Source organism: Pleuronectes platessa, chromosome 9 (genome assembly GCF_947347685.1).
Source record: "Pleuronectes platessa chromosome 9, fPlePla1.1, whole genome shotgun sequence".
Lineage (NCBI taxonomy): Eukaryota > Metazoa > Chordata > Actinopteri > Pleuronectiformes > Pleuronectidae > Pleuronectes > Pleuronectes platessa.
In genome coordinates, this window is record NC_070634.1 from 6708881 (window position 1) to 6721507 (window position 12627).

General features: G+C 39.6%; 1 protein-coding gene across 1 annotated transcript in view; it reads right to left on the reverse strand.

Annotated features, from left to right (window-relative positions):
• Positions 1–2851: 2851 nt before the first annotated feature.
• The window catches only part of gabrb3 (gamma-aminobutyric acid type A receptor subunit beta3), a 48159-nt gene continuing 38383 nt past the window's right edge, over positions 2852–12627 (reverse strand). The window contains exons 9-10 of the mRNA XM_053431413.1: positions 7598–7842; positions 2852–4874 (exon numbers count right to left, since the gene is read on the reverse strand). Of these exons, the coding sequence (XP_053287388.1) occupies positions 4527–4874; positions 7598–7842 (593 nt within the window). The 3' untranslated portion in view covers positions 2852–4526. The remainder of the gene's footprint in view (positions 4875–7597; positions 7843–12627) is intronic.

The following is a 12627-nucleotide window of genomic DNA, read 5'->3' on the forward strand; positions in this document are numbered from 1 at the left end:
TCAATGATAATTGTCCGGCTTATTGTGATTGGTCTAGGCATTTTGCTATAATGTAAAGTGCCTAGAAGTGTCCTAAGTATTACAATTCCCGAACCACAAGTGTGGGACATTTCTAGGCATTTTGCTTTAAAGTAAAGTGCCTACAAGTGTCCCACATATTCTACATCTCTAACCAAAAGTGTGGGACATTTGTAGGCGTTTTGCTATGATGATAGGTGCTAAGAGTGTCCCACGTATTGCACTTCCGTAACCACAAGTTCTGGACATTTCTAGGCATTGAAGTGCCTGAGTCATTGATCACCAGGACCAGTGTTCCACTTCCAATGCCTGAGTCAGTGAACTCCAGGAAAGGTGCTCCACTTCCAATGCCTGATTCAGTGAGCTCCAGGACCAGTGCTCCACTTCCAATGCCTGAGTCAGTGAACTCCAGGACCAGTGCTCCACTTCCAATGCCTGATTCAATGAGCTCCAGGACCAGTGCTCCACTTCGAATGCCTGAGTCAGTGAGCTCCAGGACCAGTGCCTCACTTCCAAGGCCTGAGTCAGTGAGCTCAAGGACCAGTGCTCCTATTCCAAGGCCTGAGTCAGTGAGCTCAAGGACCAGTGCTCCACTGCCAAGGCCTGAGTCAGTGAGCTTCAGGACCAGTACTCCACTTCCAAGGCCTGAGTCAGTGAGCTCCAGGACCAGTACTCCACTTCCAAGGCCTGAGTCAGTGAGCTCCAGGACTCCTATACCAAATAGACACTGCTAAGGGCCACTTAAGAGCTAGAGGTCTGACATTTTGGCTGCGCTCTCCTCTGGGGGCCCTGGTGGGTCCGTTTGGTTTTCAAAGCTCTGCCAGTTACAGGTCCAAAGATGAGGCTGGAAGGTTATTTTGGCTTAAAGCCACACAGGTGCATCTCGGGCCACGAGGCTCCCAGGGGCCCCAGAATCTCAGCAGAGCTTGGTGGCTCTAGCTCAAACACAAGTAACAAACACACCTCTATCTTTTGTTTAAAGAGTCATTTCTGAACCATCAACCTTTAAAACACATTTTATAGTTTCAATTAATTTCAATTAATTTCAATGGCTTCTTGATTAAGTTAAAAACACATCTACCCCAACATTAAAGCCAGCTGCCACTTTAAATTTCAGTCAGATTATGTCCTAAAAATGGCTGCCTGTGTGTAACATCTATCTGAGGTGAAGCACTGTAATCAGATGTTAATTTGCAGATAAATTTAGAACAGTGTCGGCATATCAAGCAGAAAAATCCTTCAATCCATTCATCCCACACTACAGCAATCACAACATTAACACAAGCGGGGGAATGAGGAACAAACAGGCATAGTGACAGAAACGAGATTAGGATGATTAACGTTTGAGGAAATGAAATACATTAGAGAAAGAACAAGGACAATAATGAAGAATGTAGACGACTAATGAACGATGAAGGAACGGTGACAACTATTTTACAGGTTAAAAATATACCAGTATTGCAACAGTGAGAGGCGCTGCTCCATGACCTCAGTGGTGTTAATACCATAGACCAGGGGTTTTCAACTGATTTTGGATCATTAACTTTTGCGCTGACATTCATGGTCTGAAAAAAAGGATGAAACCCAAGAAGGGTTAGTTGTTCCCTGATTTTTCTTTGAGTACCTGGCACCGCAGGGTTTTATTTCTCATCTAAAGGTTAAATATCACAACAATGCTTTGTGTTTGTTTGTGAAATGTACGTTTTAAAGGCTCAATATAACAACTTTGCGTTTTTCTGCAATGTAGCGAAATGTTAACCATGTCAAAACATTGCTAACTAACTAACTAATAGACTTGCAGACTATTGGCTGGTTATGATTATGAATGTGATGATGGGGGATTTTTATATCTCCAGGCTAGTTTTCCAGTGAGCTGCCATGCTAAGTGGCTAATGTTGGGCTACTTACATGCTTCAGACAAGCCATGTCTTATGTAAAAAAAACTGTAGGTGAAAGTTTGCCTCCAGAGGTCTTCACTCTCTCAAAACGATCCCACACTTTCCATGTATAATTACGAGCTAATAACCACAGGGACCGGCTGTGTTAATGTCTGTCAGTAGCTGAGTGCAGTCACCTCCTGTGGAGTTTGATTCTTTTTTCCTTTGATCAACAAACCAATAAAAACTTGGCGACTAAAACTTTCGATGACAAAATGTTTGTCAAACTATTTGGGGGCAGCCCTGATAATTACTACTATACCAGTTACAGTTCTTTTGTATTGCCAAGGAACACATTTTATTAAGTTTACTTAATGCTTATAAATACTAAACAATTGGGGGTTTAGTAAAATGACACACACATTATTCTTTTGTCAAGTCAGTACAGTTACCAGTATAGATAAGTAAAAAAAATACAGCAGTTGAAATGTTTTTTTTGGGGCAATTTAGGAAACCAATGGAATTCATGTGCAGTTAATATTTCAAGTCTCCACACTCTTTGGAAGTGCTGCGAAGTGCTGCACATTAGTAATGTGTTTTTCTTTGACTTGTTATGGAATGTTGGGCTCTGTCAAGCAGGTGCGCTAAGCTGAGTGGACTGCTGACAGGTGGTGTCACTCCTACGCGCTGCAAGTCGCTCAACCAAGTGGTACAGATGGTGCGTTGCGAGAGGTGTCGTTGCTTTGGAGACGGGGTACTGCTTATAGCTCCCAATTCCTCCACTTGCAGTATTTCACGACATCTACGTCCTCCTCCAAGAAAGAATAGAAGTAATCACAGGCTGCGATATTGTGTTTTATATTTACAACAGAAACAGGAAATGATAATGTTGAGTAAAGACCAACAAAACAAAACAGCAAGTCCAGAATTCACTGAACAAAACATTTTTGAGCTGAACGAAAATGTGCAGTTACAGTATGTACATTAAACTCCAGGGAGGGTCAAGAAATGTGAGCGTGAGGAGAAAACCTGACATGAGATCTGCAACAGTGATCTGCACTCATTCCCAAATACAACAAGCAGTCTGACAGAAAGAAGAAGGTCGTCATGTGAGACATGGTGTATTGAATAACTTATTATGATAAATATGATGGCAGTCCTAAAGCACAATGACAAACAATAATTAAAATAAATATTGTAAACTGACAAGATAATGTAAACGTTTACTACACGAGCATGGGCACCTTCTTCTGCTGTCATGTTAGACATTTTTCATTTGTTAGTTTGTATTTGAATTTTCATCTCAAATAAGTAATATTAAATGGGTAATTGCAATTGTTGAAGAAATAGTTTGATATTTTGGGAAATATTTTCATTCACTTTCCCGCTGCATGTTAGATGAGAAAATTGATACCACATCACGTGCTAGCTTAGCATGAAAACCAGTTAGCCAAGATTAGCACCTCTTAGCGTAGCTTAGCATAAAAGCTAGAAACAAAATGATCCAATGTTGGAATCCACTTACCAGAAGTACTAGAGCTCACTTATTAACACTTAATATAACAATTCTTCAGTCTAATCTAAACATACAAACAAATTAAAATGACCAGTTTTTTCCAGCCAAAGAAATTGCTACAGCATGTAACCGGCTGTAAAGACCCAATCTGGTTGGATTACAGGCTCGCTGTTTCCCATTGTTTCCCATTGTTTCCAGTCTTTAAGCTAAACTAAGCTAAGCTATGCTTATATCTATCTTTATACTCAACAGACAAACATGAGAGTGGTGTCAATCTGTTCATCAAACTCCAGCAAGACTGAGCCCATTTCCAACAGTATGTTAACATTTTATTTTAAAAAGAGGCAGTGAATGACAGAATAATGGCTTTTATAAAATGCTGGTATGGATTTCCACAAGGCCCCCTGTGGTTTTAGGTTATAACGCAGTTCCTGTGTGGACCTTTAAAAACTGCAACAGTTGGTGGTATCAACTGCAAGGCAATTTAAAGGAATAGTTGGGGGGGAAATCATTTGGGGGGGAAGTGCTTTTCGGTTAGCCCCTACTCTGGATAACATGATATCAAATCATAAGAATGATATTTATCTTGCTACACTTATTCTTAGAAAACAAAAGCATATTACCAAAATTTACAACCATTCCTTCAAGTCTGGTTTTGGTGCAAATAGTGTCTAGATCATAAACTCAGAGTTTGGCCTGTGTGTGTATACCATTATAACAAACATGTAATGTAATAATGCAATGAATCATCGTCAGTTGTCTTGTCAGTCGCAATATGTTGTAACAAAGTGACCACATTTTAAACTGAAAATTATGGGTACAGTTTTCATAACTGACCTAAAACAAATAAGAGTCTGTGCTTCAACCCATGAGATACTGTACAATGTCCCAGGTCTCCACATGAGAAAGGACAGAGCAGTGTCATTCACATACATACACATTCTGTAGATAAATCCTTGTGGTGATGTTGTATGCGCACACTGCCTGCGTGACAGTTCTCTGATCAAAGTCTGCCTTGCTGTGTAAAAAAAAAGTTCATTAGGGTCACACCATAATGTTTTCTCTCATTCGAAAACAAGAATGAGGCCGAGCTGGGTTTAAAAAACGTCTGTGCATTAATTGACATAATAAAGCCAGTAGATTAGGTTGAAGAGGGAGAAGGTGAAGGGGAATATTATCCGAGACCATCTGTCGATGGCGTTCACATCGGTGAGGTCTGGGATTTTGATTTTGAGCTGCGAGGATCGTCTCCGCAGACGGGTCTTCTTTAGATGTGCGCTTCTGTCTAGACTGAGGCGGCCCGGCTCCCGTGGCCCACTCGGCTTCCTGTACTGGACCCCCGTGTTGTCAAACACCATGGAGGAAGAGTTGTGAGTCTCGCTCACGGTGGTTGTGACCTCATTCCCTCCCATCTCGTTGTGGATCTCCAAGGTTGTCAGCAAAATGTTCCCCTGGGAGTCGACCTGGGCACAACAGACAGGAGCAGCGTTAAAAATGGTCTGTGAGCTGAGGCTTCAGTGACTGATGACACATGTGCAGCATACGTCAGGCCCCGGGGCCGGCGTCTCATTGCAGGCTGATAGATTACAACCTGGAAACAGAGAGAGCGGCCTTCAAAAGCAGGGTTCCTGTCCCAAAGTTAAATCACTTCTCACAAATCAGCTCAAGGACTGGATGGCTCTAATACTAGTGTCATGACAGCTATTTCTTCCCACACGAAAACAAATAAATCATTCAGACCCATGTGGCAAAAGTAGAGGCACAAGGTGTGCACATAAATAAATGTGGTCACAAGCCACGAGAGGAAGTGACAAAGTGAATATTTATTTTCCTACTCTGGTCCCACTTCGGTGCAAACTAATGACGACCAACATGCGCCCTCACACTCTCAGTACAAATCATTTATATGTATCTGTGCCATCTAAAGCTCAAGCCAGATTAAAACTTTCCACTGATCCCTTGAAGAGCAGCACATGACTGGAAACAAAACAAATAATCTATAAATTCAGACAAATACTTCACATGATGCCTGAACAGCTTTATAAACCACTTAAAATCACTTTCTGTCTTATTTCTCACAGAAAAACCTGCACTTCCACATTCATAGTGGTTACATATTTAGGTAATGGTATGCTGAGGGGAAAATTGATATATGACATTTGTTTAAAGATCATTTAGACAATCCCAACAGAAGTCTGAAGTCCTTCTTCTCACTTATTTAAACATTTAAAAAACACATGATTCACTTCACGGGCGGCTGTGGCTGAGGGATCGGTCGTCCTCCAACCTGAAGGTCAGCAGTTCGATCCCCAGTATTCCCCATCTCCATGCTGAGCTGTCCTTGGGTAAGATGCTGAACCCCGAATTGCCCCTCATAGAACAACAAATGGCTGCTAATAGATGCAGTGTATGAATGTGTGTGTAAAAGGGTGAATGTAAAACTGTGCTGTAAAGCACTTTGAGTGGTCATCAAGAATAGAAAAACGCTATATAAATACAAAACCATTTACCATTCACTGAGAGATCTATTGAGCCTCTCTGAGACATGCTCCACTTCTTGGTCAAAACAATGCAATACTTAAAATGAATGTTTAAAAAATTGACATCGGAAAATATTGACATTGACTGCAACATAGACTGCAGGTACTAATGGAAAGACAGTAGTTCAAATTGTATATATTTATGAATTACATATTAATCTAGCAATTCATTGATAGTGGTGGATTGATCTTTTGATAAATATTTAATACACAATACAAGTTATTGTAGTTTTTTTTTTACATACAAGTTTTGTCATCATAATTATGATAATGAGGATGTTTTAGTCTGGGGGGCATTTTCATTGATTTTAGTTGAATTCAGCCTTGATAGAGGTATGGACCCTCTGAGTGTCTTTCTAGGTGTGTGTTTGTAGTTCATGTTCATTTTATTTGTATTTGAGTTCATTGAGTTCAGTGTAGATGTAATTACCCCAAATGCTCCATAATCAGTAGAGTGAAGAATACAATTCTTAATTCTGAAGTTATTTTTTTATTTTAATAATTTACTGTATGGGATATATTAAATAACTTTTCAAATTAATATTGGTGATGATGATTTTCAGTATTGAGCCGCCCTGCCAACAATTACAAAGTAGAGAGGTTGATGGCTCCTGCAGTATTACACAACAATGCAGGCATCTACATGTATCTAAGAATAACATGTTGGTTTGAATAATTAGAAAGCAAGTGAAACATGAGGACAATACCAAGGTAAATCACCACAGAGGAAAAGGCAACGTACAGGAATATGTGATGGTGATGATGACGGACATGGCTGCTGGGGATAAAGCACGTTCCTCCGTCACACGAGGAGGTCAAACTTTGCCCTGCAGCAGCGAAGTTTGACTTGAGGTTTCACAGATATGACACAACAGGAAGTGACAGACACTCACCCGTTGTGAGGGATGACGCCCTTGTGCCTGATTGGACAGTTTAACAGATGAAGACTTGCAATTGCCTCCTTCCAGAATGGAAGACTATCCAGGAAAAACACAAACACACGCCTTTGTCTGAGCTGTGTTCTGTTCTAAGAGAGGATGCTGTGAGGACCAGTCAGGCTCTGATGCAACAGAGACTTGGAAATGATTTCATAAAATTTTAATTATATCCACCTAAATTTGAACGATATAGGAAAATACTCCATTGCAAATTGTATCTTCATTTCTATGTTTGAAAATGAATCATCGCTGTTGACATCGCAGTTAAGATATTTAAGATATATATCATTATTTACAGGACTTCTTTAACTAGAAGCTGCTGTCTGTGATGGGACAGTAAAATCCAAACACAGTATAATGAGCCTAGATATTACTAAGAAATACTTACTTTATACTCTTAACGTTTAAGAGGCCATGTTACAGTATAAAAAGGTAATCTGCACTAAATTATATGGTTGTCAATAAATTCCTCACACCTCTGATAATTCTCATTCATGGAAAACCAAGCTTCATTTAATTTCATTTGCACAAAATACTGAATATCTATATCACAAATATTACTATTGATCTCATCATCCTCATCATCATATCGATTTGAGTCACAACACCCAGATCTAGAATAGACCCTGGTTTCATTATATTTACTTAAGAGCAGGTTGACATTGCTTGTGCAACTCGTTTGAACTAAAGTGTGACTGGTTTCCTCACCTTGGGCCGGTCTAATTTGTTGCGTTCATTGGTGGCCTTCTGTGCCTTCTCTGCCAACTTCTTCTGCATCTGAGGACCTCTCCCAAAGAAGATGTAGTTGACAAAGGCATATTCCAGCAGAGCCAGGAAGACGAACACGAAGCAGCCCATCAGGTACATGTCGATGGCTTTGACATATGGGATCTTGGGCAGAGTCTCTCTTAAATGGGTGTTGATGGTTGTCATGGTCAGGACAGTGGTGATCCCTGAAAGAAAAAAAATGAATTAAGAGACACACATGATGAGCAACATGACAACACAAGTTATCTTACATATTTAGGTATAGATTATTTTGTTCTGTCATGTAAGAGCCTGAGCGCCAAGGATTTTTGCTATGTGACACATTTTTATATGCACAAAGATGTGTCTTAGCCATTATGCAGATGTAACTTTTTGGGTGAATTTATGTAAATGTCAATTAAAATAGTATTTATTCATGTTATACTATTCTGCTACAGCTACAATACATATAGTTGGGAGATGTTCAAGAGACAAAATAAAAAATAAATTAAAAAAAGTTGTAATATGGAGATATAATACTGATATATCCACAGGATATTTAATATACTATAACAAATCTCTGAGTAAAATACCAACACTGTGCATAGGTAATGCTGTAATCATAATCATTTATGAAAGTTAACATAACAAAGTAGATTCTTTCTGGTTGGACAACCCTGTTTGAATCAACCTCTTTCTGAGGATATCAGTGATGTGCCAGTCGGGGCAGCGTGGACACCTGGGATGTGAAATCAAATGATTTACTAAGCAGTCAGTCTAAAGCAGGGGTGTCCAAACTTTTTATCCTGAGGGCCACATAGAGAAAAAAATTTGAAGGTCTGGGCCACTCACGCCGCCACGCCCCCCTGCCCTGGAGCGGACTTTTGACAGTGCGCCTCAATCGCGTAGCTTAGGGCGGGGGGGCGTGGCGCCACCTAGTGTCAAAACTGAGAAGTACAATACAGTGGGCCATAGTCCATTGCATTACAATTAATTTAGCTGACGCTTTTATCCAAAGTGATTTGCAATCAGTGTATTCAAGGGAAGGGGAGAGCGGGGTAATGTGAGACACCCCCTGTATCTAGGCAACGGAACACATTTGTGGTCATGTGATCATTATGTTTTCAAGCCCATCCCATTCCACCCTTGCCATGAAGGAGAAGTTGGTGCTGATGCTGTGGTTAGAATGTTTTTTCACAAAAATGTTCTTTTTGCATGTAAAAGTAAATTTTCTTGCATCAACTGTTATGTCAAAACAAATTGATTCAGGTAGAAAAACTTATATCGGGGGCGCCCTTAGCTCAGTTGGTAGGGCGTCCCCCCCATGGGCCTCAGCCAGCAGAGGACCCGGGTTCGATTCCAGCCCGCGGTCGTTCTCTGCATGTCACTCCCCCCTCTGCCCCATTTCAACTCTGTCTCTACACTATCAATAAAGCATAAAAATGCCAAAAAAAATTCTTTAAAAAAAAAAAATAAGAAAAACTTATATCATACATGTTGGTGAACTTCCAACATATAAAACCATGTGATTGATGCTAGCTGAAGATTAGCCTGAATTGCTAAGAGATGTTGTTTTTTCTAAAATGTTGGCTGTGGGGTAAAGTGAGACATGTAGCACAAGTTAAGTTAAGTCTTAACCATATTTGAGTGTAATATTACATTACATATGTTTTATTTTTAATGCCTTAAACATCGTAGAAAAGCCATCATGCAAAGAAACTACAACAGGAAGACAACCTGGGGCCAAACATCCCTCCCAGAGATGGAGAGTGCAGCCGCTGAGGTCATGCAAGGAAAGAAGTCCTTAAGAAAAGCTGGAAGGGATAGAAATATTGATAAGACAACCCTCAAAATATTCATAAAGAAAAAAGAGAAAGGGGAAGTAAAATCAGCAGCCTGGGGTGCAGGAGCTGAGGCAAAGAGAATATTCACAGATGAGATGGAGGAGCTTGCCAGTTTCATGGCCTTGCTCCAGTTAAGTGCCGTGAACTGGCATTTGAATACGCAGAGAAAAACAATATCCCTGTCCCTGCCAATTGGACAGAGAAACAATGTGCAGGCAAGCTAGGGTGTGCAAGAGATCACATGAATCATAATAATCATAAATGTGCTTAATTGACCTATTACAACATGTGTTGTTATGGTAGTTTTAAAGTGGAAAAGGTAAGTGGATCACTTTACCCCCTTGATTTCTTTACCCCTAAGCTGGGGTAAAGTGAGACACAAGACCACTTTTTTACAAAGAATCATATTTTCACTGCCCTTTGTCCTGAAGACATTCTGATCATTTCCATTGCTAGGAAACATCCTGAATTAATAGGAAATGTGTACATTTTACTGATAAATGATTTTAGCTCGCCTAAAGGGGAGCAAATGTAAAAAATGTCTCACATTACCCTGCTCTCCCCTACTCGAGGGTACAAACCCTAACCCTAACCATTTTTTTTTTTTTTTTAATTTGAATTTTTTTGAGGCGGGCCAATTTAAAATGGATGGTGGGCCGCAGATGGCCCGCGGGCCGTAGTTTGGACACCCCTGGTCTAAAGGTACACGGGTCAAATTGCTGCTGATAAGACTCGTTTTTAAATATAATTAGAGGAGTGGAATAAATTGTCATGGCCCAATCCCTAAAATGAAGGTTTACTCATTAGAATTGTATTAACTCATTAAGAGAGAATATACTTTATCTGTATGTCAAGGTCTAAACATGAGAAATATGAGTCACTTTCATCTGCTGCAGATACAATTCCCTCCAACCTGGTTATGAACCTTCTCCTTTCTTAAGATGAAACCGCTCCACTACATGGTTTACAGCTCATGTAGAATACAAAGACAGAACAGACACAGCAAATACAGCAGCTAAATGAACAGCAGTGTCGTAACGCTATTGATATTTTGCATGATCACTAATAAACCTAATAAAGTTTTGTTTTTGGTCTCCTGGATGTCTCCAGCCTGGACAGTGTGTCTATTTCTGTCAGGCTTACATAATTAGACCAAAACGGTTGCACTGTACTGTATGTGTGGGTGTCAAGAGAGCTGTAGGTACATGGCATCGATTTCTTCAAAGCCTCTTGGAGCTCAGAGGAGATGGTTTCTCAACAAACCCTCAAACATTTTCAGTGCAGTACTGTGGACTTTACCTCTGACATCACATCAGTGATACTAGTACATGGCGGGTAAAGAACTGATGATAATTTTTTGCCATTTTGACTTCCGAGACTTTTAACCAATATATGTTTAAAATATTAGCTCAACATATTGAGAAAATGTATATTATTTAGAAATGACATAAAGTTATATCAATGTGTAAAAGTCGTCTTTTTTCCATAAAGAACCAAACCACATGGACAGACTCTTCTGTGCTTTGTGGATCATCTCTGTCCTAGAGAGCAAACTGATTATGTGCTGGTTATCAGTTGAAACAGACAGGGACAGACTGTATTTACCATCAATGCTACATCTTTTTGGTTTGTCATTTATTTTTACTTTAGAAGTTCCCTAAATGCATTCAGGATAAATCCCTCTCAACCATGATTTATCACAACTTTATTTTACAGAGATGTGCATTAGGCTGCTGTGGGCATTTAAAGAGTTTATAGGGAGGTGTTTTGTTCGCAATCCAAACCAATACATGGAACAAAAAGTAAAGTATAAAGTAATACGCATTTTCTGTAGCGTACACCCCAGATATCAGCATGTCAAAGGTCAAGGAGGACATCAATTAGTTTGTGGTGTTGTAGGTTATCTTAAAAAAAAGCTCATTCACTCATCATATACAATGCCTCCCTACTGTTTAGATAGAACCACCTGAATGCTACAAGAATGTAAGCTAATGGTAGTAGCTCTGTCTGTACGTTGGTTAACACACATCTTAAAAATCAATAAATCAAATACATGTCAAATACAATTCTCAAAATCATATTTTAGCCATAATTGTTCCAAAAGTACAAAAATACTAGTTAAATTTACAATACAACCATCTAAAAATATCTGCCTTCTGGTTTTGTCACATGTCTCTGGCATGGCTATTTTAGGGGTCTGGGGCTGAAAAGTTTGGGAATCTCTCTTCTACATGGATCATAACCTCATGAGGATGCTACAATTTTGCCTGGTAAGAAAACAGCTTTAGCACAGTTTTTTAATCAGGTGTATGATTATCATATTTAACCTCTTAACTAGGTTCTTACCTCTTAGGGAACTTGTAAACATTAAAAAGCCATTTAAAGACATTGTTTTCATGCTGTTGTTAGCTTTATTAGCCAGCTACAATAAATCTACCAAACTAAATGTTTATCTGCTAGAGATGAGAGAGCATTCAGCAAATGGTCAATTAACTGTTATAAATCTAAAGACCAGTGAGAATCTAAGTAAATATAAAATATGAACTCTTAATGTCCCACATTACACATAATGTTCCACTTATCTAACATAAGCCTGATAGATATACCTACAAATGCAGCCTAGTTATGGAGATATTCATGCCTCCATAATGGTGGAGAGGAATGAAACCTCAAACAAATCATATAAAGAGAATTGAATTTGGATTTGGATTATACACTAAGTGTAAATGGTTTCTAAATTGCATTGATCTTGCATTGTCTCAGACAGTGGTTTTCTAAAGGAGGAGGTGTTACACCAGTTCAACCAGAGGAGTGTGTCCCCTGAACAGGTCTGACCCTGGAGAGGTGCTTCTGTATAATCAACCTCATCCTTCTTATCACAGCTGATGTTTAAGGAATGCTGCAGGAAGCTGCTCTTTCTCGCTTGAGTGCACAGATGATGAATGAGGATTTCCATTAAGGCAAATATTTCAGCAGAGATCAATGTAGTAGAGAGGAAGTAGGGTGTTTTCCAGTGAACTGAACCTCAGATCTGTTTCAGTCCCAGAGGCCTGTGGAAAGTGCGAGTAGTCACTCTCCTATTACACCATTGAGCATCTGACTCAAACAGACTCGAAGCAACACACGTGATGGTACTTTCAGTATGTA